At 44.5% G+C, this 26048-nt stretch overlaps 2 protein-coding genes across 3 annotated transcripts; one reads left to right on the top strand and one right to left on the bottom strand.

Moving 5' to 3' along the window:
- The first annotated feature begins 699 nt into the window (after positions 1-699).
- RBIS (ribosomal biogenesis factor) lies at positions 700-5596 on the top strand. Its single transcript, XM_068396557.1, has 3 exons — positions 700-851; positions 3939-4055; positions 5430-5596. The coding sequence occupies exons 1-3, from the start codon at positions 732-734 to the stop codon at positions 5496-5498; spliced, it is 306 nt and encodes a 101-aa protein (XP_068252658.1). The 5' UTR covers positions 700-731; the 3' UTR covers positions 5499-5596.
- Positions 1766-23671, bottom strand: E2F5 (E2F transcription factor 5). Of its 2 annotated transcripts, none has more exons than XM_068396556.1 (9): positions 23527-23671; positions 14524-14633; positions 13688-13849; positions 12417-12460; positions 10878-10942; positions 8942-9209; positions 8053-8253; positions 7607-7651; positions 1766-2121 (listed from the first exon to the last, which is right to left on the bottom strand). In XM_068396556.1, exons 1-9 carry the CDS (start codon positions 23653-23655, stop codon positions 2102-2104), a joined length of 1044 nt encoding a protein of 347 aa, XP_068252657.1. In that variant the 5' UTR covers positions 23656-23671; the 3' UTR covers positions 1766-2101. The 2 variants fall into 2 exon arrangements, with proteins under 2 accessions (XP_068252657.1, XP_068252656.1); XM_068396555.1 differs by lacking the exon at positions 1766-2121 and adding an exon at positions 5554-6289.
- Positions 23672-26048: the final 2377 nt, after the last annotated feature.

Genomic DNA, 26048 nt, shown 5'->3' with positions numbered 1-26048 from the left:
CACTACACCAGCTTGCTCAAAGCCCCATCCAACCTGGCCTTAAACACGGCCAGGGAGGGGGCAGCCACAGCTTCTCTGGGCAACCTGTTGCAGCATCTCACCACCCTCACAGGAAAGAATTTCTTCCTAATATCTAATCTAAATCTACCCTCTTTCAGTTTAAAACCGTTACCCCTCATCCTGTCACTACATGCCCTTGTAAAAAGCCCCTCTCCTGCTTTCCTGTAGGCCCACTTCAGGTACTGGAAGGCTGCTAGAAGGTCTCCCCAGAGCCTTCTCTTCTCCAGGCTGAAGAGCCCCAACTCTCTCAGCCTGTCTTCATAGGAGAGGTGCTCCAGCCCTCTCATCATCTGCATGACCCTCCTCTGGACTCGTTCCAACAGCTCCATGTCCTTCTTATGTTGGGGGCTCCAGAGCTGGACGCAGTACTCCAGGTGGGGTCTCACGAGAGCGGAACAGAGAGGGAGAAAAGAGTGGAGTAGAGGAGCTTTCCCGCCCTGGAAGCTGGCTGGGGGGAGCGGGAGCAGGCGCGGCAGGCGGGGAACCAGCGCTGGGACAGGGACATCGCCCCGCTGCCCCCGCTCCCCGCCGGGGGGTGCGGGGGCGCAGCGCCCCCTGCCGGCCACGCCCGGCGCTGCCGCCCGACGGCAGTGCTGGAGGGGGCGGGCTGGAGGCTTCCCCGTCGCGCGGGTGTGACGTCACCGGGCGGCCGTCGGCGCAGGGCCGCCGCCATGGGCAAGAGCCGGTCGCGGGCGGCCAAGGCGGCGAGCGTCTTCCGCATCGCCCGCAGCGGCGCCGCCAAGGCCAAGGCCAAGGGCAAGGCGCGGCCCGTCACCTCCGGGCTGAAGCAGGTGAGTGGCGCGGGGAGCCGCCGGGCGGGGGGGGGCTTGCCGGGGGAGCGGCCTGGTAGCGCCCCACCGCAGGCCCCACGCGGGGCCTCGGCCCGGCCGGCCCGACCGCTTCCGCGGGGTTGGCTCCGGGCCGGGCTGGCGCGGCCTGGCCTCCTCTTAGGCCTCCTTTGCGGGGCGCAGGAGGCGATCGTGACTGACGGAATAGAGCTGTTTTAGGGACGGTGTTCTTCTGGGTACGAAATTGTGAAGTACACAATTTCCACCTGGAGACTAGGTTTACGTGTGGATGTCATCAGCTTCAAAAATAAAAGCACAAAAAGTTAATTTGACTAATGTCCTGCAGGCATTTGCCACGTAAGACTTCAAGCTGTTCTCCTTGAGGGGGGCCATTTAGAAAGTATCTGATAGCATCTCAGTATGTCCTGGGGAATGTGATGCTGAAGACAACATCAGTTGTTTAACGAGCTTACGTTTACTGGAGGACACTTGCAGCATCACTGATGGTGTCATTCAGGGTATGGTTTAACAAAATGGCTTGATCCAAACTAGCAGGCACAGATACTGCAAGGGGAAGTCCTGCTCCTTTCCATCATGTTCCCAACCCCAGTCCCCTTTACCAGGCTCCGGGCTCTGTTCCCATAGCTCGCCTTGATGCTGGCTCAGGAACTCATTGCATACTAGGTGATTCAACATGCTAAATCAGCAGCAAAAGCAATTAATAATGCATTTTGCATTTTTCTCTGCTAGGTTGAAGAGGTGAACAAACTTAATGATGAATGAGTGTAAAGAGAAACATTTGGGGGGGAAAGAACCAGAAAGGATGGAGCCTTTTCTGATCCAGAAGCTGTTTATTTGTCTCAGCTGTCAAGTAAAACCTTGTCAGTGAGATGCAGTGAATAGATCTAAGAGCACACACTGCCATATGTTTTACTCTCAATTCTTCTTTTTCCTCTTCTGACACCGTAGATGGTCTGGGATGCTCCGCAGACCCTTCTGTGAGCTGCTTTAACACACTAAAGCAATGGAAAAGTAAACAAGCAAAAATAATATTCTGCCATTTTCGTGTCCGGAGAGCCCCACCGCCCAGAGGAAGGAGAGAGTGTGTCGTGTGGCTGGGAGCAATACAGGGGAAGAGGGATGGGGGTGATCTAAGCAAGAGTCTTCCTCTTGGTAGCAGCAAGTCATTGTACAGTATGTTCTTCTCAAACCCTGCCTCCAGCCTGAGCTGTGTGATCTGCTGAGAGTTCAGCTCATCCCTCTGGAAGGGCATCTGATAATAAAAGCAGAAAGTTAGTGGCTTGTTGTTCCCATTAGATATAGTTGCAGTCTGCTGGGCAAACAGGGTTAAAGAGCAGCTCTAAAAAAAAGGCCCTTTCAGATTTTCTCCTGGAAGCTAAAGCCACTTGACAAGTTAATCTGGTAGACAGACAGGAATGTAACAAACTTTGGAAACAGGAGCCCCAAAACAATTTCATATTGCTGGCATCACATCTCCACTTAGTCTAGAGGGTTCTGTATAATAAAGGGAGAAACAGGTTTAAAAACTTATTCATGAAAAGTCAGTAGCTTATTAGGAGTAAAATTTTATTCTGTGTGTTTGAAGTTGTGTTCTTTAATCCATTAAGCCTTTGGGGATTTACTTATCATTAAGCAGTATAGGAAAATGCTCAGAAAAAATTGCTAAAATAGGTTTATTCTTTAATGGAGAAAAGCCCATTATAACTGTTCAAACAACTTTTGATATAGATACACATGCTAGCTACACAGCCTCTTTCTACGGGGGAGTCCTACCAGTGTAGCTGAGGATATTGGGTATTAAAACTGACTGGATTCTTTCAGCACCCACATGAAGGTGGAAGATGGTAACAAGTCCCGATGGGAAACCTAAGCTCTTTGTAAATTGCATTGCCCACAGTCCCATCCACTCTGATTTGAGCTAGGAGCGGAGTCTATTTCTTGAGTGACCATCCATGTTATTATGAATTAAACTGCTAAGCTGAATAGGCTTGTTGTATCAGCCTCTTGCCACTACTTTCTTACTACTGGTTCTCTTGGTCACTCACTTGGAATAAACTGAATTATTGTTAATATACACATGCTCTGAAATTATGGAAGCTTTGGAAGCAAAATGAATATGTGTAACAGTTCGCAGTTTGCTTCTGCCTATGTAAATTGCTGAGAGGTGAACTACAGGGGTAGCCTTTGGAACAGCAGCAGGTATGCTGAAATTTGGGGTTGCCTGAAGAAGAATGAGTGTGCTTCTGGAACACTTGCAATGTAATAGCAATGACTACAGTCCTGTTCCAAACTTGGTGCTACAGAAGCACCAGGTGCTAGGGCTGAGATAGCTGAATTTTAATTAGCTGCAGTGGCGAAAGAGTTGATGGCCCCATGCACCCACCCTGCCTCTCTACCACAGATTATTGTGCCCAGAGCACAGCACATGTCTGTATCTTAGCTCTTTCCCTTCAAAAGCAAGTACCTTTGCTGAAATAACTAATGAAGGCAGACTTGGGCTAGTAAGTGAGGCTGAGGTGTCCAGGGACGAGAGACACATCCTGGTCTGCTACAGCCATAGAAGTTTCTTTAAATATCATAGCAAAATCTGGTAGACGTTGTTGGCCAGACCTACAGTATGAACAAGTAGGAATGCAAGGTGTGATGCTGAAAGGCAAACTACTGGAAGAAATTCAAAATGGTAAGATCATTTATAAATTAAGGAAGGAGCCCTTCCTGCAACTCCACTCCAGCTAAGAGGAGCTGAGGGTGGCACAGCAGGGCCCATCCACAGCCTGGCTTTTGTTTTCCCTGTGTTCTGTTTCTGGATCACTGTGAGATCCCTTTCCAATAGAACAAGTTCAACTGCTTTCCTAATTTTCAATTTATTAGAACATAAGTAGTGCATGATTAGATGATATAATTAAGTAACAGATATAATCAAGATAAAAACATGCCTACTAAAAAGCAATACTGGAAGGTATGCGTGTAACACTGGCTGTGTAATAGTTGTACAAAAATGGTGCAATTTCACATGCCAGTGGAATTTCAGTTGAAAATATCAATGTGTGTATTTTTTTTCCCTCCCAGATAAACATTAGAAATGCTGAAAAAGTTAGCACAATAAATAAAGCATTTGCTGAAGTTCAGAAAGAAGTACAGCAGCTATCAAAAGGCACTGCAGCAGAACCTCAGAAGAATCATCAGGTAATTTAATTTCCCTTTGTAAAAATCGAGGAGGTAAATGAAAGGGAAATGCATGTTCAAAGCATTGTACTCTGGCTCTAAGACTGCATGCGATTCATGCAGTTGCTTTAAAACTATAAAGCCAGCTTTATTAATTTCAGTTGTGTGGTAATGTTGAAATTTGGGTAGCATATTCAAGTGCTATGTAACTATTGAAGTCATGAGAGAAGAGGGTGGGCAGCCAAGCCAGAGCATGCTTCCAAAACATTTTTAAATTATGTTCCAGATGGTTTTTAATTGATTTTTTAAAAGTTAATTCCATCTCCAGCCCCTTGATTTGAGACTTATGCCTCAACATGAACAGACACAGAAAGGATGAACCTTGCTGTTCCCTATCTGAAGCACCTGATAGTGCTTTGAACCAAACAGCTCTGCCTCTTTCTGTTCCCGATTCCTCAGCCTTCATATTTCCCTCAACAGAAGTACCAACACCCGAAACAGCAATTTCTGTAGCAGAGCTCTTGCCTGTAGCACTTAGGGTTCAAGACAGTGTTTCACACGTCTTCCTTGGTCTACTCTATTAAATAGGGCTACATGCAGTCTTGAGCAAGAAATAATTCACAGAATTTAATTGCAGACAAGCTCCTCTGTATAAACTCTTTATGCTGGCTCTTCATGATGGTTTGGGGGAGAGAGAAAGCAGTGGGCTGGGACAAAGTACAGATGAATCCATCCTGGCTGTTGGGGGAAGTAGAGGGAGCTGGGAGAAGTGGATATGAGTTGAGTTTTATTTACTGTGCCTGGGGTGATCAACTTTCTTTATGGCTGGGAGCCACAGAACTACCTTAAGTGTGAAATACCTTAAGGAGAGGCTGAGGGAAAATGAAACGTAGGTGACAGTGCTGCCAGCACAGGATGAGGCCGAGCAAGGATTTCAAGGCAGTTGGTGCCAGTGGCCCTATCCCTGCTGGTTTGCTATTGCACACAGGCAGGAATTTGGACTATACCACTGCTCACATGCTAGTAGGGCGTACGTGACGTAATGTTGAATTTGATCATTCAGGCTGTAATAGTATTTTCTCTAAAGCTGCAAAATTATGATGTCAAGAGCATTTCCTGAACTAAAAACTGAGCCTATTTCCATTTGGCCATGTATGTTATGTTCCTGGCATGATGCTTTGCCTTTCTCCTACAGCATAAAGTAGTGGCTGCTTATTTGTCAAGTTTAGTGAATCCTGTAATCCCCCAAATTATTGAATTATGACTGCAAAATTAGCCTAAATTAAATATATTAAGACAAACTAATCTTCTAGACAACAGGTATTTATTTTTTTTTCTTCAAGCAGAGTAAAAAGATACTGCTTTCTACTTTAAACTGTAACTCATTTTTTTCAGGTTTCCACACAAGTGGAAGAGGAACCAGCAAACGTGGATGCTGCCACAAACCTATTATCTCAGTTGTAATGCTTAATGGACAATGAAGGGATTGCAAGAAATGAAGATCAAAAATACTGATCGCTTTGTTTGTAAAATTTTATTAAAAAAATCTTGTTAATGTACAAGTATTGTCACATTTTAATACAAACTACAAACAGACCTTTCCTATCATCTAGGAAAGTGGAATGTCAGAAGTCAGTGTGAGGAACTTAAAGTGCTAAAACAGAAGGCACTTCACAAAATTGGTTCACTGAAACAATTTAGCATAACTCAAGTTGATATCCTTCACTTTTCAGCGTGGCAGTGAAAGCTTCGAAATTGATTGAAAGGTTAAAAACAATATAGAAAGCTTCTTGGCAGTAAAGCTTTGAAGAAAATGCTGTTAACTGTGAGCAAGAAGCCTAACCATTTTTAAAAAAATGATCAAAAGGCTATAAAGCATTTTCACTTTTCTTACTAAAGAAAACTCCAAATAATTGGATTACACAGAGGACATTCAGGTGAAAAAACGTGCCAGAATTTTTAATAAAAGCCCTTTTTTCTGGTTGTTGAATTTGTTTTGTGAAGTAGTTAAAGGAAGCAAAAGGAAATACACTCCCAGAGTCAGCGAACTAAGAAGTTATACATTCATTATTCAAATACTTAGGTTATGAAGAAGTCTAGAATGTTATAGTTAGAGGTAGATAAGTAGTCTGGTTGACACAATATCTAATAATTTAGTATCTGCACATCAAAGAGATCACAGACTCCTTCATTATCATCCAGGTTAAAATTGTAGTCATCTCCGGGAGTAGGAGAGAGTCTTAAGAGAGGAAAAACTGTAAAGCAGGAATAGTTTAGTTTAAATTAAAACACTTCTGGAATATCAGCCCTATCTCATAATTCAGTATCTTTGTCATCACCAGTATCAGGGTTAGTCTTAATAATTACAATAGTCTTGATAATCTGACAAGCATGCTAGGATACATACTATGAATACCTCTATTGCCTTCAAACTAAGGCAGTAAGTGATGTATCTACATTTTTTGCTTAGTATTTTTAGTGAATTTGCTGGAATGGAGTGAGCTGTGGAATAGGGACTTAATTTCTCCTTCTGCAGCAAAGGTGCTCCTGAGCAGCTTTTGAAACTTCCATCAGAAAGCCATTTATATTTATATTCGTTCATCTTGTTACAGTATTGCATATATCAGCCTTCAAATATTTATCGTTTTAAGTGAGGAAGTTACCGTTATCCCTGTTTTACATACAAAAAATGGAGGCTAGCAGTTTCTCTGTGCACTGCATTTCAAGCATGGACTTGACACCATCTTTGGGCAGGGAATGCACGGAGAGAAGCCTCAGCCCTCATGCTGCACCTCAGGAACACTAACCAAGTGCAGATGAGCTGGACATGCTGTACCTGCTCTAAAAGTGGAGGCTATTTCCATTTTAGCCATGTACTGGCACATTCACATAATCCCATCTTGCCCCTTAGATCTTATAATTACATGTTTTTTTCTTGATAAACCCTGAGGTTGTCTGCTTGAAGGGCAGATATTAGCAGCTTATTTACAGGGCAAGAGGAACAACGCCAGCTGAGTTCACCTTGCCTGGCACCTCAGCGAGACAGAGCACAGCGGCAGGGAGCATGTGAACTTGCTAGCTAGTTCTGCACTCCTATGGCCACTGAGGTACAAGAGCAGAAATGGGTGACATTTGTCTGTTCTGTTAGTGTACCACAGCTGGCTATGTATCAGTCTGCATGCAGGCATGTAAATATGTTCTGAAATGTTTACTCAGAGCTCCTGCAGGAAGCCTGAGGCAGAACAGAATTAAACCAGTTTGTTTTTTTTTTTTTAAGGCAGCACTCTACTCCTCAGCCTGTTCTTTCATCGTTCCTGAATTAAGGACTAGTGGGTTACTCATGCATGTAAGTGCTTGCTGGATTAAGGCTTTCATATTTTGATTGTTAAATAAAACTGTTGCAGGGAATGGAAAGGGAATGACAAAGACAGGGGAGACAGTACAGGGGAAAGAAGTAGTTTCATACTGCCTCTTGGAGTCAGATTTAACAGACACCTACCAAGAGTGCTGTTCACACAGAAACCATGCTGCTACTTGTGGTTATTAGAAAAGTAAAGATGCTAAATACTTACCGTCAGAAGACATGAGTTCATCAATAATATCCCCACTGATATTTCCTGTGAAAGACAGGAGCAGGTATTTATGGAAGTCAACACACATTCTCTGCATTAAAGCACTGAATTGCAAAGTACAGTATGGCTTGTGTGCACAGTGTAAGAGCAGTGGAGATGGCATGCCATGTAAAATATATTCATCTTTCTATCCCTCATTTTTTCCTTATACATTTCTCCCACTGATCCCTTACAACCCTAGAGCCATGTACAATATGAAGCCTATCTGGTGGCAGAGAAAGGTATTTTGCTCAAAATGACTTTGCTTCTCAGAGCTGGCTCAGTGGCTTCATTAGGAGATAAACAGAGGCCTGTCATTTTCTCTGTGTAACTCATGAGTAGCTTGGTCACAAAGAAGGGCTCAGGAAACTAATAAAAACATTTAAACAGTAACTGCTTCTTCCTACCTGTGGGCTCCTCCATCTTTGCTATGTCAAATGAGTTTGGCTTGAGAATACAGCTAACATCCAGGGGCAGCAAACTCTGGTAGTCATTTGAGCTAGCTGTAGCTTGGGTGACGTCTCCTGAAAGGCTGGGGTACAACACCGACTCTGGAAGGCTGGAGTAAGGAGCTGCTGGGGTTGTACTGTTTTGCTGCACACTGCCATCTACAAAGACAGAAAGGCACGTTATAAAGTCTGTTATGGTGAAAAGGAACAGAAAAGGCCTGCACCGGGCTTTGTCTTTTGAGGTGAAAGTGCCCAATGTCTGGGATGAGGCGAGAGAAGTCTCGCCCTTCCAAAGTCACAGGCACAATTTAATCAGGACTCCTCAGAAATGCAGTCTGTAACAGTGACAGCGTTTTCTTATGTCTTTTCATATTAGCCTACTATTATTATGAAAAAAAATACCTGATACTCAGGCAGTCTCTCACTGTGCTATGTGGAAGAAGGTAAGTGACCTTGTGGCACAAAAGCTGGAACTGGTGCCTGTATTATGTGTCTCATTAAAAGGCAGACGTTCAAATCACATACTCCATCACAGGGTGGCAATTTCATTCCATACTGCATTCTGGAGAAGCACCTCAGAATAACTAACAGGATCACATCCGAAACCTGTTCGGTCTAAAATGATAAGCTACAAAGGCAGAATCTGTTTCAGAAGACAGAAGAAGAAGTGGCTTCTCTGTAACCTCCTGAGAGCTACTAGTAAGCCCTTGGGGTAGTTTCTTAACAGGCAGCTGCTATGCAAATTCTTGATCCTTCCTTTATCTACCACCTTTTCTAACAGTTTCTCCCTTCCCTTCAGCCTCCTTCCTCCTCCACCCATCTGAGGTAGGAAAAACCCTGGACTCACCTGATGGCGTGTCCGCAACTGGTGTTTGCGGTAACTCTTGTCCTTGGTTAAGACCTTGTTGTCCAGGTGGATTTTGAGGAGCTGTAGCAGGTGTAAGGGGAGTCGCTGGAGCTGCAGGTTGAGCCGGGGGCTGTGCAAGGTCATCAGGCGGAGGAACTGGAAACACCATGGGCTTGGAGGAGCTTGATTCTTTATTTATAAGCAGCACATGGATAGGTCCTGAACTACTTTTAAGATTGATCTGGTATTTCTTCTGTCCATTCTGTCCCTGTAGAGGTGGTGTATTAAGAAAGTTACCATTCCTTGAGAACTTGGAACTTTACAGAACCTAACAGTAACTGCATAGAGTTATTTCCCAGAGAAAGTAATGAAGATGTTTGAACTGAATTCTCAAACGGATGGAGAAGATAAATACGGTGCTCTTCTAATTAGATCACTAGGAAAAGCTGAGAATTGGCACAAACTTATCAAATCATACTCAGGAAAAAAATATTTAAAACTAATATATTTGATCTAATAATAATTAACAAAAACCCCAGATTACAAACCTGTAATATATTTACCTGACGAACACAGTTACAGAAGACACAAATACACAATTCTTCAAAGCGCTTAACTAAATCTTGAATTCAAGTTACATGAGACATAGCAGGGCTACATCTTATCAGTCACAGCAATGATAAATAATGATTTCTGTACATGTAAATTTCTTCATTTTAAATGGTGCTTCAGAATGATCCTGGTTGGGACAAAGTATCCTAAAACAGCTGGATATCTCACCCAGACTGACTGAACACAGGATCATGAGTCAACAGAAACAATTTCTCAGGTGATCTGCCAGGCCTTCTTTTGGCAAGTTACTTAGTCAATACAGCTAGGACTAGCTTCCTATAGTACAGTCTCAATGGGACCGCTGACTCTGCAGTGGCTAATTCAGCAAACAGGTTTTCAGCAAGTATGTTCTAGAAAAAATGAGGATGAGACAACTGGGAAAGGAGCCTTGGGGAGGGGAACTGAAACAAAACCATCCAATTTGAAGTTGATGAAGACTAAGATCAGCTGGTTTAGTCCTCGACAAAAAGCCAAAAAAACCCCAACATCACAGCTGCTAACTTTGGTCCCACAGAGACCCTTACCATTGCCTGAACTGATTTCAGCGGAGACGGACAAAGATAGTATCACTGGGATCGACTCCATGGTTCTAGCTTTGGGTGCTCTTATGGTATTAGACTGTGCTTAGCCTCACTAAAAATAGCTTGTGAAACTTCTCAGGTGAATTTCACCCTTCTACAAGCATAGTGGCTATCATGCTTCATACAATGCTCTCTCCCTACTATGTAAACCCTATTTAAAACAGAGCACTGCAATAAAAAAAAAACTTAAAGATGGACAGAGGTAAGTAATTTGGCCTTCTACCTTAATCCTGCCTGTTTAAGCCTTCTGGCTAAAGCAAGACTGCAGTCTGTATTTCTTTACTCAGTCTAGTACTATGTGACTGAACACAAACTAAATCTAAACTAATCCTACAAATCTAAAATGCTTTTTCATAAGAGCAATACAATAGAGACGATTTAGCAATACAATACAGAGAAATTTGACACATAAAAGTTGCTGCTAACAAGTTCTTAAGGGACTTCATAACAATTATGCTTAATTTGGAAAGTTGCAACATTTAAAAGCAAGAGAGAAGAGGAGAGTGCAAAGAAACCCACTATTATATCTTGTTTTCAATAGAAGACAGTTACCATTAGTCTATCCAGGTATCCAAATACACTTTTTCCCACCCGTCCCCTCCATTCTTAGCTGAAACCATCTCATTTTTTTTAATTTTTTTCCCCTCTCACACATAACTAGAGATAAATCCTCTGCTCTAATGTAGCTGCTCTTTTCCACTGTCCCTCTAGAACACTTACATAAACAAGAAACCAGTACGTACCATCTCGGGTATAGGTACTTCTAACTGTGTACCACAAGGTGCTTGAATTGCTAGAAGTGTGTCTCCTGGTTAAATAGCAATTTTTAAGAAAGTGTTAAGTGTGCATATTTTTCTTAAGTCTTGCATGGTATCCACTCAAATGAGATATAGTAATTCTCTAAGGCCACTTAAAATACTTTGTAATTCTAGCATAAAGAAACTTGTGGTGGGACTTGCATAGCCCCTGTAAGATCCAAGTATATCGCATAATATATATCACAGAATTTCAATACTTAGCCCATAGCTGCAAGAACTTTTTCTCGTAGCAATGCAATATTTAGCACTTCCTTTACCTGTTTGTTATTGTGCCCAGATCTCCTAGTTGTATACATATCATGAGATGAAAATACTTATTTTACTAGTTTCTTTTTCAGCTAAACAGCTCTCTGGTACAGCTCACTTGAGCTTTGAAGAATGGTGGTAGTACAGAGAGGTTTCACAGGAGAAAGAAGAAGAGGTCTTAATGATCGCTTTCGGGGCCAGCAATTCCCAGTGTCTAAGCTCACAGCTTCTGCACCACATACAACTGGGATGTAACAGCTGGCTATCAAACTCACCTGTGTCTTACTATGTGTACTAAAATGTATTGGTTACAGTCAGGAGATCACAATTACATCAGCAGCACTGGCACAACCTGCTTTACACTGCAGATCACCCACCTACCTGCACATCATTTCCCCTCTGTCCATAACTTAGAATAACACTTTTCTTTCTCTGCCTCCTAAGAGACACTTACATGAAGTACTACGTGACTGGCATACTAGGTGCCTCTACATTTTGTAATGACTGTTTTTAGTAACAGCTGATTTTGCTAAGCTCTGCAGTAGTTGTCTAATCTTGCACTTTTATTCAAAAACAAACCCAACCTTCCTTGTGGCAAAGAAGGGATAGTTTTGAGCCTAGCTGGGGGCTGAACAACTATCTTCCCTTGGATAGCCCAGGATCAGGAAAGGATCTCAAGGGAAGTAATTTTTGCCAGCAAGTCTTGGCAATTTCTTCAAACCTCATGTACAGAAGGAATCCTTATGATTTAGTAGCAATGCCTCATCTTTGAACTTCAGCTGGCTCCACTTACACAGCATCATCAGGAGCTCCCTCTGGCCACAGCTGCCACCAGAAAATGTTATGAAATTTGGACCTGTCTGGTCTTTCTGGTGGGTTGGACCAACGTGTCCTGTCCGTGGTTCTGTTAATGGCCTGAGGCAAGCTGCTGCAAAGTATGAATATGGAAAAAGACATCCGAAAACAGCACTCGAAAAACAGCTGAGCTTCCATTCCATACAATCTGTGACTACAACTAGAAAATGCCAGAACTTGCTGGTCACGAACATTATGAGAGACATCTACCTACTACCGATCACTACAGAATACTTCTAAATTCAAAATACTTGCAGGGAAAAAGCAAGTATTTTTACTTGAAAGGTTAGTTAGCAAGTTAGTTTTCAAGAGGAAGATCAGGAAATCCCTCACTTTAAGAAGTACAGCCTAGCAGCAACTTACCATTGAAGCAGTTACAGATATCTTCGTGGGTTACATATGAAAACGTAATTCATGTCAAGGAACGTTTTCCTTAAAGCACCACAAAACTGGTATTTGTTGCCCTTTAAAAGAACTTTGTCCAAACTCAGCCTAAACTATAAACTTATTGCTGTTACTCAGAGGTGTAATCAAGGCATGATTTTTGGCCTTCAGAAGAGCTAGTTAAAAATAGCAGAGTTCTGTCTTTTAAAGAAAAAAAAATCATATCTGTGACGAAAACACAAAAAGGAAAAAGTTGCATAGCTTGAATGACAAGAGATTCTTCTAAAAAAGAGAACGTGTAAGATCTAGTCTTGAAGAACACCATTTACCTTATGAACTTGACACTACAGAATTCAAGTATGTATCAGGACTTCCCAGAATCACACAAAAATACTGCCAGAAGGGATCTGAGAGTTCATCTGCCATCCCATTCTCCTGCCTCAAGATAGGATCAACTGTTAAGAGATTCCAGACAGACGTTTGCCTCCCCTATGCTGGAAAACCTCCGGTGATGGATATTCACCATCTCCCTGGGGGGTCAATTCCAGTGCTAGCTCTCCCAAATCTCCTAACATGTAACTTCAATTTCCTTTCTACAAAATCCATTTTACTGGAACAGTTTCTGTAGAGCAACTGCAAGCAATTTTTAAGTACTTATCACTGGTACTACAGACAAGAAAGGCACTCTTCTGCTCCCAGTCTCAGGTGTCTATTTTGCCCAGTATCCTGCAAGACAGCTAAACACATGGTTACAAGTAACACAGCAGGAACTCTCTGCTCATGGGGCATTTACACACAGGATATTTTTCCAGTTCCAAACCCAACAAGCTTCAGGACTTTGTCAACTCAATTTGTCTTGGGGTGATAGCTTAATCTTTCCAAGAGAAGGAAGCAACGCAAAAAAAGATTCATGTAAAGTACTGCTGAGAAAGGATAAAATCAAGCACCTGAAAGCAATACAATTCATTTAAATTAACACACTAGGATTATACCATGCACTTAAAAATTACTGCCATATATATATACACACATGTGCTACATTATTTTCAGGTTACCAATCATACAGTCACAGAGGTTAAAAAGTCACAGAAATAAGATTTATATTTTCTTTCTTTTTGAACCAGAAAAAAATATTAGCCTTTCCTTGCTTCTGGATAAAATGGACTACATTATGTTTTACCCGTTACCTACACTTTAACTGTTAATTTAATTCTAGTTCCAAGATGAACACAATTAATTTAAAAGGATATTGGTGGTTTGTAGAATCATCCATGACATTCTTAATACTTTGCTGAAGCCACAGTTTCTGCTGATCCAGTTCTTTTTCTTTTAGCTCTAGATCTTCAATTTCAGCTTCCAGATACCTCAGCCTGTCTATGACTTCTTTTGTATTGCATCCAGCACCTACTCCTCTTAAAAAGGCATAAGGGTTCATGAAACCATAAGAAGTGAAAAACTAAAGCAAACACGCAAAGATCATTTCTTAAGACTACTTCAACATTTTGAAAATCTACTAATATTCAGTATGAAGGAAATGAGCGTTTACCCTCCCAGCAATGTTATAACAGAAAAATTAAAATTCTTAACTTCAGATCAAATTTAGAATTCCCCACTACCTAAATTTACTTTCTTTTGGAATGTAGCTTTTTCTGCATTGGATCTGGTTTGCAGGCCCCTTCTCCTTACGCTCTAACTCTTAGCTTGAATTTTCAATTTCAGCGACCCAAGAGAAAACAGGCGTGGACTACAGGTGGGTAGGTAGGTGGAGACAATGTGTCCCAATACCCTTCCCAGATTCATCTAGAGTAAATTTTTCAACTACAAGTGCTAGTTATAAAGTAGCACTACAAGTTTTCTGGAAGTTTCTCTCCTGTATACTTTAAACTTGATTTTATGTATCAAAGACACAAGTTAAAAGGAAGACAAAGTTCATTTGCAAATCAATACTGTGATTCTGAAATGTGGTATTGCTCATTGATAAGTGTAACATTAATTTTAAAGTGTCATATCTAGTCAGGAGAAGTGGAAGGATGAAATTTTTGTTGCTCTTGAACATGTGAAAATATGCAGAACTGACACAGCTTACTTCCACTGAATGCTGTTTTTTGACTTCTTCTCAATGAGATCAATCCCCTCCAAAACGTTGGTGATATCATAGATCCTTCTCTTCTGCCTCACAGCAAGGGTATCAGCAGCCTGTCAAGACAAGAACGACGAGTATCAGCAACTTGCATGCTGAAGGCAAAAGACACTTAAGCCATTCCCTTGCAAAAATGCCAAATAACATCATTCTGAAGGGAGGTGTCTCAGCTCTTCAAAAGCCAGATGCTCAATCATGAATTCAAAATTTCAGCACCTGCATGTAGTGCTACAAAGCATGCTGAGAGGAGTCACCTCTTTGAAGCAGGCTTACCCCTCCCAGAGAGGAGAGTTCATGTGTGTTGCAAAAACCGTGTTCGGTATCTGGAGCATGTGCTATTCCACTGCACGGAGGAGCCTGCAATGCTTTTTGGAAGGTAGGAAAAAGTAGGGAAGGCAGACAGCAAGGCCCTGCAGTGGAGCAAGCCTCTGAAGCCAACAACGTCTTAAGTTTATCATCCCTTCCACTGACTCGAGGTATTGCAGTCTTTGTTTGGATTAAACTGTGCTGGGATATGAAACGACAGGGCTGTAATTTCACAAAGTGGCTGCAGGAGAGCTGCAATACTTCAAGCCAGCATCATCCTCTAGCATTTCACTGCATGAATCCACCATGCAGCGTACCTGGGCTCGCTCAATCTGTCACACCGCGTACCAAGAGCCATTTCACAGCCACCAGGACCCTGGTGCAGCTCACAGGGATGCCCACCCACCGCTGTCACAGTACCACCTCTACGTTACAGCTAGCTAGGCCGTGTGTCTGTGTGCTGTCACAGCTTGTCATTCAAAGCAGAGTGCCAGGCAGAGGAAACAGCCTGCTTCATGCCATAATTCTCTCCACGGTGACTTTTACATACCTGATGCAAAGACTTAAGATAAAATAAGCAAACTTGAGCTAGTCGTGCCTTCCCCACCCTCATCTCTTTGATGCTGTGAAGCGGCTCAAGTTCAAAGAATATTGGCCAAAAGGAGAGAAAGCAAAGAGGAGTCTGACTCTGTAACTACTCAGGACACTCGGATACAAGGATTACAAGGGATTGTATGTATTAAACAGATTAAAAGAAAAAAAGAAGAAAAATAAAGAGAAGGATAGCTGGCAAAGACTTATGTATCCCAAACTTGAACTAATTGCGTAAAGCCAACTAACTTCCACTATAGGCACATAATGATTTATTTCAGTTTGTCCAACAATCTATTAAATTAATGCTTTTAGTAAAGCAGTATATATGAAGAGTACCTGAGACAATGACAAATAGGAAGGAAAACCAAATCCATTTTATAGCAAAGTCCATATAACTCCTTTTACAGTATGTTCTGAACCATAAACAAACTCACTAATCTTCCTAAGAGATGACACTTTCCTACTAGAAGGTTAATCACTAGGACTAAGTAGTCCAATTTATACTGGTGAATGTTTTGCTAGTGAAGTAAAATTAAAGGAAAAAATGAAAGAATAGAGAATAACAAAAAAAAAAATACGCTTATAGCCGTGAAGCATAAATACTGCTCTTTCTCCTTGACAGTGATGTCCCTACTGAACAGTGTTTCTACCGATACTGATACCAACATTTATCTTTTGTATGGCTTTCCATAGCAGTCTGTTAAAATCTTTTCCTATCTAACAAAACAAAATACATACAAATATATATAAAAGGCACACTTTAGTTCTCACCAAGGAAACAGGCTCTTGAATCACTTGCATCAGCAGGTATGCACCTGGTATCTTAACCTGCTATTTTTGCTGTACGCATACACACTGCTTACAGTGATTTCAAGAGGAGCCTTCAAAATCTAGGAAGTGACAAAATTGATGCTGCTTGCTCAACGTTTAATCAACACCCTGTATATCTCACCGTCTTCAGATGCACAGTTTCTACAAGCTCTCCACATTATTCAGCGCAAGCAATGGACAGCACACACTTAATCAGCTGCTATTCAACCTTCCGCTTTTTTCCCATTGCTCAACACACGGACCTAGGACTCAGTCTACCGCTCATGGTTTGAATGATGAAGAAACTGCTCTGGAGACAGATTTCATTACCTTATAAGATTTTCCAAAATGCCCATCTGTGCAATACATTAATGCTTTACTAATCTTAATTCATTTTCAAACCAAAGTTTAAGACTTTAAAACAAACAAACAAACAAACAAACAAAAAATGGATACCACTAATTTTGAGTGCCCAGCTTCAGATGTTTCAAAGTTGGAGTGGTTTCAGTACTCTAAATTCTACTGCACTTCGTACAGACTGTAGAGCTCCCACTAACACCAGCAGTGGAGATTCATCACTGCTGCAAATCAGGCTCCAGAACCCCAGGTTAAGGACTGAGAAAATGAAGGACACAGTTACGTATTTGGCTTCACTAGCCCTGTATGTAATTCAATCACAGCTACAAAGTGCAACTACTTACAACAAGAATTCCAACAATGAAATCAAACTGGGGCCAGTCTGGAAAGTTTAATCCAGACATTCAATAACTTTCTGGTGCTGGTCTTATAACCTAATTATCTTCCCAAAATTTTACGAGATGTTTCACAGATATTTTAAAAACCAATTGAAAAGTTCCTTCCTAACACTCTAGCGGTTACCAATGTAACATCTTCTGGTAGGCACATGGCTCAGAAATTAAGTTCAGGCATTCAGTTCCTCCACACAAACCATGCACTAATGACTTCAATAATTAAAAGAGTCTCCTGAGACTTTTAAACAAAGCTCCTGTTGTCAAAAACACTTTAAAAACTCCTCATTCCTCACTCTATGTCAAATGGTTGAAGCAGATCCAGGCAGCACACGAAAGGGACATCTACCACAACGGCCCTGTTAAGATGGCTGGATGTAGCTTCCACATTCCTTCCTCTGAGTCATTGGTATTTGGAGTTCCTTCATAAAATTTTTTTAATGTAAAGCTGATGCACTCTAGTCATTCCTTCTAGCATCTCCTCATACTCTGAACATGTACATATCCAAGACAAGCACTATATGAGTATCTCATAGACAGGTTCATAACTGGAAGAAAAACATCTAAGCGCAGTGCTTTGATTCTGTGTGCATTCAGGTTGTGCAACTTCTGTAATACAGAAAACGTGCCGTTCAGCACAGTTTCAGTTGCAGGCATGCACATGCACACAAAACCCTGCCCAGAAATAAAAAAAAAGAGACAACCAGAAAAAGGATAATCAAGAGTTTGCGTGCATTCTAATGCAACTTCTTTGCTCCCTGGGAGGTAACAAAAGGCAGTGGGAATGATCAGCTGCACATTTGCTGCATTACAGAATCAAGGATCACAGAATCACAGAATCAACCAGGTTGGAAGAGACCTCAGGGATCATCGAGTCCAACCGTTGCCCTCGCACCACCCTGTCAACTAGACCATGGCACTAAGTGACATGTCCAGTCTTTTCTTAAACACATCCAGAGATGGTGACTCCACCACCTCCCTGGGCAGCCCATTCCAATGTCTAATAACCCTTTCTGAAAAGAAATTCTTCCTAATGTCCAACCTGAACCTCCCCTGGCGAAGCTTGAGGCTGTGCCCTCTTGTCCTATCGCTAGTTGCCCGGGAGAAGAGGCCGACTCCCACTTCACTACAACCTCCCTTCAGGTAGTTGTAGACTGCAATAAGGTCACCTCTGAGCCTCCTCTTCTCCAGGCTAAACAACCCCAGTTCCCTAGGCCATTCCTTGTAGGTCAGACCCTCCAGACCCTTCACCAGCTTGGTCGCCCTCCTCTGGACTCACTCCAACACCTCCACGTCTTTCTTGAAGTGTGGGGCCCAGAACTGGACACAGTACTCAAGGTGCGGCCTCACCAGTGCCGAGGACAGAGGGACGATCACTTCCCTAGACCGGCTGGCTACACTATTCCTAATAGAGGCCAGGATGCCATTGGCCTTCTTGGCCACCTGGGCACACTGCTGGCTCATGTTTAGCCGGCTGTCGATCAGCACCCCCAGGTCTCTTTCCACCGGGCCGCTTTCTAACCACTCCTCCCCCAGCCTGTAGAGCTGCATGGGGTTGTTGTGGCCGAAGTGTAAGACCCGGCACTTGTTCTTGTTGAACCTCATGCCGTTGGTCTCGGCCCATCTATCTAACCAGTCCAAATCCCTCTGTAGGGCCTTCCTACCCTCCAGCAAATCGACACTCCCACCCAGCTTGGTGTCATCTGCAAATTTACTGACGGTGCACTCAATCCCTACGTCTAGATCATCTATAAAGATACTGAACAGCACCGGCCCCAGAACTGAGCCCTGGGGAACACCGCTAGTGACCGGCCGCCAGCTGGACTTTGCCCCATTCACCACCACTCTCTGGACTCGGCCATCCAGCCAGTTTTTAACCCACTGAAGAGTCCACCCATCCAAGCCCCAGGCAGCTATTAGCACTGAAGAGCAGAGGAATTCATTAGAGCACCATGGCAGAATCATAACCAAGAAGCTAAACAAAGCAGAAGGGCCAGCAACGCCTGCTTGCTCTCCATGTGCCAAAGGAAAGAGGTCCTGCATCTTCTGGACTATGCCTGTAGCAAATGACAACATCTTCTCCCCAAGAGGATTGTCAACAGTTCAGTGTGAGTTTTAAAATTAACAGCATGCTTGGCAACCTGTAGGTAAAACTACTGAATATCACCGCACGCATAAAGGTTAAAGGAATGCTAAATTTAATAGATACACTTTTTCTTCTTCTGTGGAAAAGGGCAAGTGTAAGGCAGTTATTTGCTCCTGATTAATACCTTTCTAAAGGCAATAGCAAACAAGTAGATTTCAGAGTACCTGATGTTTTGCACTGATGATCAGAAACACTACTTAACCATCAGTACAGCAGGGATGGCATTCTGCTATAAACCAAGCCCATTTAAGATATCAAGGCAGTAACAATTGTATGCTACTGAAGAGAAAGAACACACAATGTTTTGGGAGTCATTTCAGGTGGCTTATCCCTTATTCACTCATCTTGCTCTTTTTCTCTCTCCCCTGCAATTCGTGGGTTGCTGCATACAGGAACTTTGTTTTCTTTCCCTTCTATCTCATCCCATAATGTTTTAAGCTTATTTCCATAACTAGATTTGTTTGTACAGGGACAGTCATGCAATTATTCCAGCTGTTTGATTTTAAAATAAGTATTGTAGAATTCGAATTCCAAGTAAAGAAAATCCTCACTTCCATTCCCACAATCTGTCATATGTTAGCAGAGAAGTGTCCAGCACTAAAACACTTGAAAAAAAAAGCTCAGCATACAGAACTCGCAGGGCTCCCTGCACCTAATGCAAGGAACAGTGCCCACACATAGGATGATGCATCACTTCTGCTTCATGATGGGTCAGCATACACATCCCATTTCTTCTCACAGACCACAAAACTATAACTATAGATGTATCCAAAGATCACCACGAAATGTCCTACATAACAGCTTTGCACTCTCAATTTCTGAATCACAAAGCCAGAAGTACACTTAATGTTTCCCAATTCTGTTTTCCTCATAGTGCACTGCTGGTTTTGCTACAGAATTACTAATCAGCAGCACCACATCAGATGGCCAATACCTGTCAGCAGAGAGACATCTGAAGATCTTCACTGCATGAATCATTTCTTGGAACACTGTTCCATCTCAAGACCATCCTGTTCTTCAGTTCCCTGAGCACACCGACATAACACACATGCTGGTTTTCATTTTTCCTTAGATATGTGAATTATTTATGAGAAATACTGGTTACAGAAACGTATGTTCTGACTAGTTGTTTATGAAAGTACCAACCATTCATTCATTTCAGTTAATATTTACTCCCAACAAATGGTACCCTGTAACTCAGAAACCAGTCTCCAATAAAGGTCTTGAGCAGAAATGTCTATGACTTGTTGCAATGCCCATTTACTTTTCCCTGGCTATCAACCCTTCCATTCCCTCTGGGTAGTTACCTTTCTCACAAAAGGGAATGTGAAACGTCATCCCATCCCTCTACACAGCCCAACTTTGTTGTTCAAATCAATCCTCTTTGACTCTTTAAGCTAATCTTTTTGGCCCGTTGTCTTACAAAACGAGTATGTTTTGCTTCTCAAACTGACCTGGAAGGTGTCGCAGCACATGACAGATAATAAACTAAGCTGCACAACAATCCCCGAGATGTGGACAGCTTAGTTCTGTTTTACTAAAGCAAGAGGCAGTTAAATACAAAGATGCTAATCAATGTGTGCATACTTCAACATAACTAAAGGAGGAGTATAAAACCTATCCAGTATCCTTCCTAGTTCACCCTGAAGTTTCACTCGCCACTGTAACACCACTGAAGCGCTTGCTCTCTGAACAGGGATGAACAAAAAAGCTCCGAGAACACTGCTCACCTCCTGTAGCCCACCAAGAATAATCAACATATAAGGTCAGTTTTCCAGAAAGGACGTAAGTAACCAAAGCGCCAAGCTAGCCTCTTCCTGCACTTTGCTCAACTCCTCAGCAGTTCGCTGAGGACCTTAACCACACACACCTTTGCCTTCACAGAATCACAGAATCACAGAATGTTAGGGATTGGAAGGGACCTCGAAAGATCATCTAGTCCAATCCCCCTGCCGGGGCAGGATTGCCTAGACCATATCACACAGGAACGCGTCCAGGCGGGTTTTGAATGTCTCCAGAGAAGGAGACTCCACAACCTCTCTGGGCAGCCTGTTCCAGTGTTCAGTCACCCTTACAGTAAAGAAGTTTTTCCTCAAATTTAAGTGGAACCTCCTGTGCTCCAGCTTGCACCCATTGCCCCTTGTCCTGTCAAGGGATGTCACTGAGAAGAGCCTGGCTCCATCCTCTTGACACTTGCCCTTTACATATTTATAAACATTAATGAGGTCACCCCTCAGTCTCCTCTTCTCTAAGCTAAAGAGACCCAGCTCCCTCAGCCTCTCCTCATAAGGGAGATGTTCCACTCCCTTAATCATCTTCGTGGCTCTGCGCTGGACTCTCTCTAGCAGTTCCCTGTCCTTCTTGAACTGAGGGGCCCAGAACTGGACACAATACTCCAGATGCGGCCTCACCAGGGCAGAGTAGAGGGGGAGGAGAACCTCTCTCGACCTGCTAACCACACCCCTTCTAATACACCCCAGGATGCCATTGGCCTTCTTGGCCACAAGGGCACACTGCTGGCTCATGGTCATCCTGTTGTCCACTAGGACCCCCAGGTCCCTTTCCCCTACACTGCTCTCCAACAGCTCTGTCCCCAACTTGTACTGGTACATGGGGTTGTTCTTGCCCAGATGCAGGACTCTACACTTGCCCTTGTTATATTTCATTAAATTTCTCCCCGCCCAACTCTCCAGCCTGTCCAGGTCTCTCTGAATGGCTGCGCAGCCTTCCGGCATCTCAGCCACTCCTCCCAGTTTTGTGTCATCAGCGAACTTGCTGACAGCGCACTCTATTCCCTCATCCAAGTCATTAATGAATATATTGAATAGAACTGGTCCCAGAACCGACCCTTGCGGAACTCCGCTACACACAGACCTCCAACTGGACTCTGTCCCGCTGACCACTACTCTCTGGCTTCTTTCCTTCAGCCAGTTCACAATCCACCTCACTACCCGATCATCCAGACCACACTTCCTCAGTTTAGCTGCGAGGATGCTGTGGGAGACCGTGTCAAACGCTTTACTGAAATCGAGATAGACCACATCCACAGCTTTACCATCATCTATCCACCGGGTAACATCCTCATAAAAGGCTATCAAGTTGGTTGAGCAAGACTTCCCGTTGGTGAAGCCATGTTGACTGCCCCTAATGATCCCCCTATCCTTGATGTGCCTAGAGACAGCACCAAGAACAAGTTGCTCCATCACCTTTCCGGGGATGGAGGTGAGGCTGACCGGTCTATAGTTACCCGGGTCCTCCTTCCTGCCCTTTTTGAAGACTGGAGTGACATTCGCTTTCCTCCAGTCCTCAGGCACCTCTCCCGTTGCCCACGACTTAGTAAAGATGATGGAGAGTGGCCTAGCAATGACTTCCGCCAGCTCCCTCAGCACCCGCGGGTGCATCCCATCAGGGCCCATGGATTTATGGACATCCAGGTTGCTTAATTGGTCCCTGACCCAGCCCTCATCAACCAAGACAGATTCCTCCTCTATCCTGACTTCTTCTGAGGCCGCAGGGGTCCAGGGCTCCTCAGGACAGCCTCCAACAGTATAGACAGAGGCAAAGAAGGCATTCATTCAAGGCATGTGCCTTGACACACCCTGACAGCTTGCAGGGCCCACGCAGGGCCCCAGCCCCTGGGCTAGCGCAGCAGCATGTGCCAGGCGACCGGGACACGGTGCCAAGGGTCCCTCCTGAGACAGAGCGACGTCCTGGCACCAGGCCCTGGCGTGAGGTGGGCTTGTCCCAGGGCTTCACCACAGACGTCATCCTGCTGCCGCGGCCCAACGCCTTCGCACCTCAGAGGCTGCGGCGCGCTGCACAATGGGGGAGGTGGTTTGCAAACTCCCTTCTCCCAGTTAAGTATCTTTTATATATATATAAAAGTACTAAAAGGGCAATGGTCTATTTTTCTAAAAGGACATCGAGGGAGACGGATGAGAAACAGGTTTAAATAGCGGCCCGTGCACTGAGTCCGTGCACACAGCAACGCAGGAGAGTACAAGATAAATAGAAAAAAAAACCCAGTGAGCTATATTTTCTGCACAGTAACCATTTTACCCTCTTTAGAAAGAGCCAGAACGCGTATTTTATCCGTCCGCGGACGGCTGTCAGCCATCCCAGGGCGGCCGCTGCCCGTCAGCGGCCAGGGTACTCCCCATCGTCCGGGAAGGGAGGGTGCAGGCGGCCCGGCCCAGCCCGGCCCGGCCCCCGCGCTGCACCGCCCTCCCGGCAGCGCGGCGGGGCTTTGCGCGCCAGCCAGGCCCGGCGGTGCCGCGGGCGCCGTCCCCCCCACCGCGAGCAGGCCCGCCGCCATGGCGCCGCCGCCCCGCCCCGCCCTCGCACCGCTTTGAGGTCCAGCACGCCGTCCTTGGCCTCCTGCAGCAGCGACACGAACTTGGTGGTCAGCAGCCCCAGGCTCTTCTCATGGCGGCTGCTGCTGCCGCCGCCCGCCGCCTCGGCCGCCGCGGCCATGCCGCCAGCGGGGCCGCCCCGCCGCGCCACGTGTCGCGACCGCTGCAACGGCCCGAGCCCGGAACGGAGCCCCGGCCCGAGGGCTGCGGCGGGAGGGGCGGCGCCGCAGGAAGTGACGCCGCCACCGTTGCCCGGACACCGGCATGTTTCGGCCGCGGGGGGCGAGGGGCTGCCCGTGGGGAACGGGCCGGGCCGGCCCTCGGGGCTGCGGCCGCGGGACAGGTGACGGGGCCGACCCAGGGCCCGTCGCTGCCGGGGGAGACCGGGGCGGCGCTCCTCTGCCCTGCGGTCTCCAGCCGGCAGCAGGACGGGCAGCTCCCGCGGCATGTGGGAGAAGAATTGCACTTGGCTGACAGGGGCCGGGCCAGGCTTTCGCTCGGGCTTCCCCCGGGCGGGCCTCGCTGCGGTGCCGGTTGATCGGCTGAGAGCGAGGAGCCGCCGCTCGCCCCGGTCCGCCCTGGGCTGCGGGTGGCGCAGGCCTGAAGCCGACCTCAGGAGGGGAGGGCCGGGGTGTCAGCGACCGACGAGCGCGCCTGATGTGCCCCCACAAGCCTGCCTTCCTGTCCACAGTAGCGCCGCGTCACTCGTTTCACCATTTGCTACAAAACCACTTAGATTAATTAAACCTGGTTCTCACAGCTCCCGAGGCAGGAGAAGGGACACGTTGATCGTCTGGCGAGAGGCACTGAGAATTTCGGATGCTTACGCTGTCCCTTGCACTAGTGTCCAAATATACTCAACCTTAACCTTCATTCAGGTACACCTCTTCCCTTCAGTTACCATCAGATAAAAGTAGAGAAGCTTTAAAGTCCATGTAGCGTACGCATTCAAGAGATGCACTTCATGAAAGAAATGCTGTTGGGAAAAGACCCTCAGATACCCCATCACACGAGGCAGTGGAGAACATTAGGAAGGGACATGGCACTGAATGTGCCGTGTCACATAGGAGCTGGACCTTCATAGACAATAACACGTTCAGGGCAATATATATGTGTATAGGAGCAAGCAGGTACGCACTCTCTCTGGACTTGAATCACATTCCTCCTGGTCTTGGGTAACACAGGAATTTCCTAACAGATTACATGTTCAATATTGACTTAAATAGATCCATTATCTTGTCTGGAAATAAAAACAAAGGCAAATCAGTTTTAAATTGTCATGATTAATGCAGGAGAACATACCTTGCATCTGACAAGGTCAGAGTTCACATTTCAGTGATTTTTATTCATTTATTTGTACCTTTCAGTAATCTCAGGCTGAAATTTAGCTCTATGAATAGGTAAATTTGGCACAGCTTTGACCTACACCATATTTTTATTTTATCATTTTGGGGCCTTTTCCCAAGGTAGAAATAATTTAAATATCTATTAAAAAGTTCTAAGGAAGCCACACAAGCATAAAGAGGGAATTAGCCGCATGAAAAATATACAATCCAAAGACTGCTAACACGTGTACATACCCAAGTACTGTAGTACAAGATTTCTGAGCCAAGAGCAAGGAACGGAAACAATTCATGTTAAAAACAGTAACAACTCCCTTGATGGAATAAGAAAATAGTTTCAGAATGAAAATTTTGGAGGAAAAGCTCTTGAGCCGATATTAATAAATTGAATCAGGGTAAGTTCTTTCATGTATTTACTTCACCCCAAGGCGTAGCTTGGTCAAATAAAAAGCAAAGAAAAAAGAAGTGCCCAAGGAATACTTGATAAACATGACGGAAAAGCACTCTGAAATGGTGCAACCTTTCTGCGTCAGTGACATCCACGTAAACACTATAGAACAGCTTCCCAGGTGAGTATTCCCTCACATAACATGGCTCCTGAAGAAGCAAGTGTCTAGAGCACAATGTAAGAATGAGAAGTAATTTTCTTCTGCATTTAGATAACATTGATATATTTGTATCAGGTAATCAGGAGATCACTGGGATGCCAGTAGGCCAATACATGAGGCTAATTTTAAACTTTATAGCAAAATTTACCAGACTGACATTCTTTAATCCAATTGTGCTAAGAGTTCATTCTTACACCTTGCGGAGCATTACCACTACGTCTGAATTTTTACATATTATCAGCTGTAGGTGCAGATTCAAAGCAGTCAGTCCATAACAGCTACACCCCACCTTAGCTGTGGTGTACAGTACCTCCTCATTAGCGCTGATGTCTCTAGTCCTCAGTGGTCTCCAGGGCCAGGTGCAGGAACTCTGAATGCAGGGAGCCAGAGCTGGAGCAGGTGTCTGCTTTCTGCCTGCTCCTACAAATCTGGGACCTTACCCTTTTATAAGACCATGCCATCTCTAGACAATTCCCAGCCCTCCACCTCCGCTTTTGGACAATGTTACTGTGCGAAGTGGGGTGGGGTGGTGTTTTCCCAGGCCGCTGCAGGTGCCTTGCTCA

Source organism: Nyctibius grandis, chromosome 3 (assembly GCF_013368605.1).
Source record: "Nyctibius grandis isolate bNycGra1 chromosome 3, bNycGra1.pri, whole genome shotgun sequence".
NCBI classification, from domain to species: domain Eukaryota; kingdom Metazoa; phylum Chordata; class Aves; order Nyctibiiformes; family Nyctibiidae; genus Nyctibius; species Nyctibius grandis.
This window is presented reverse-complemented; position numbering and strand designations above follow the sequence as displayed.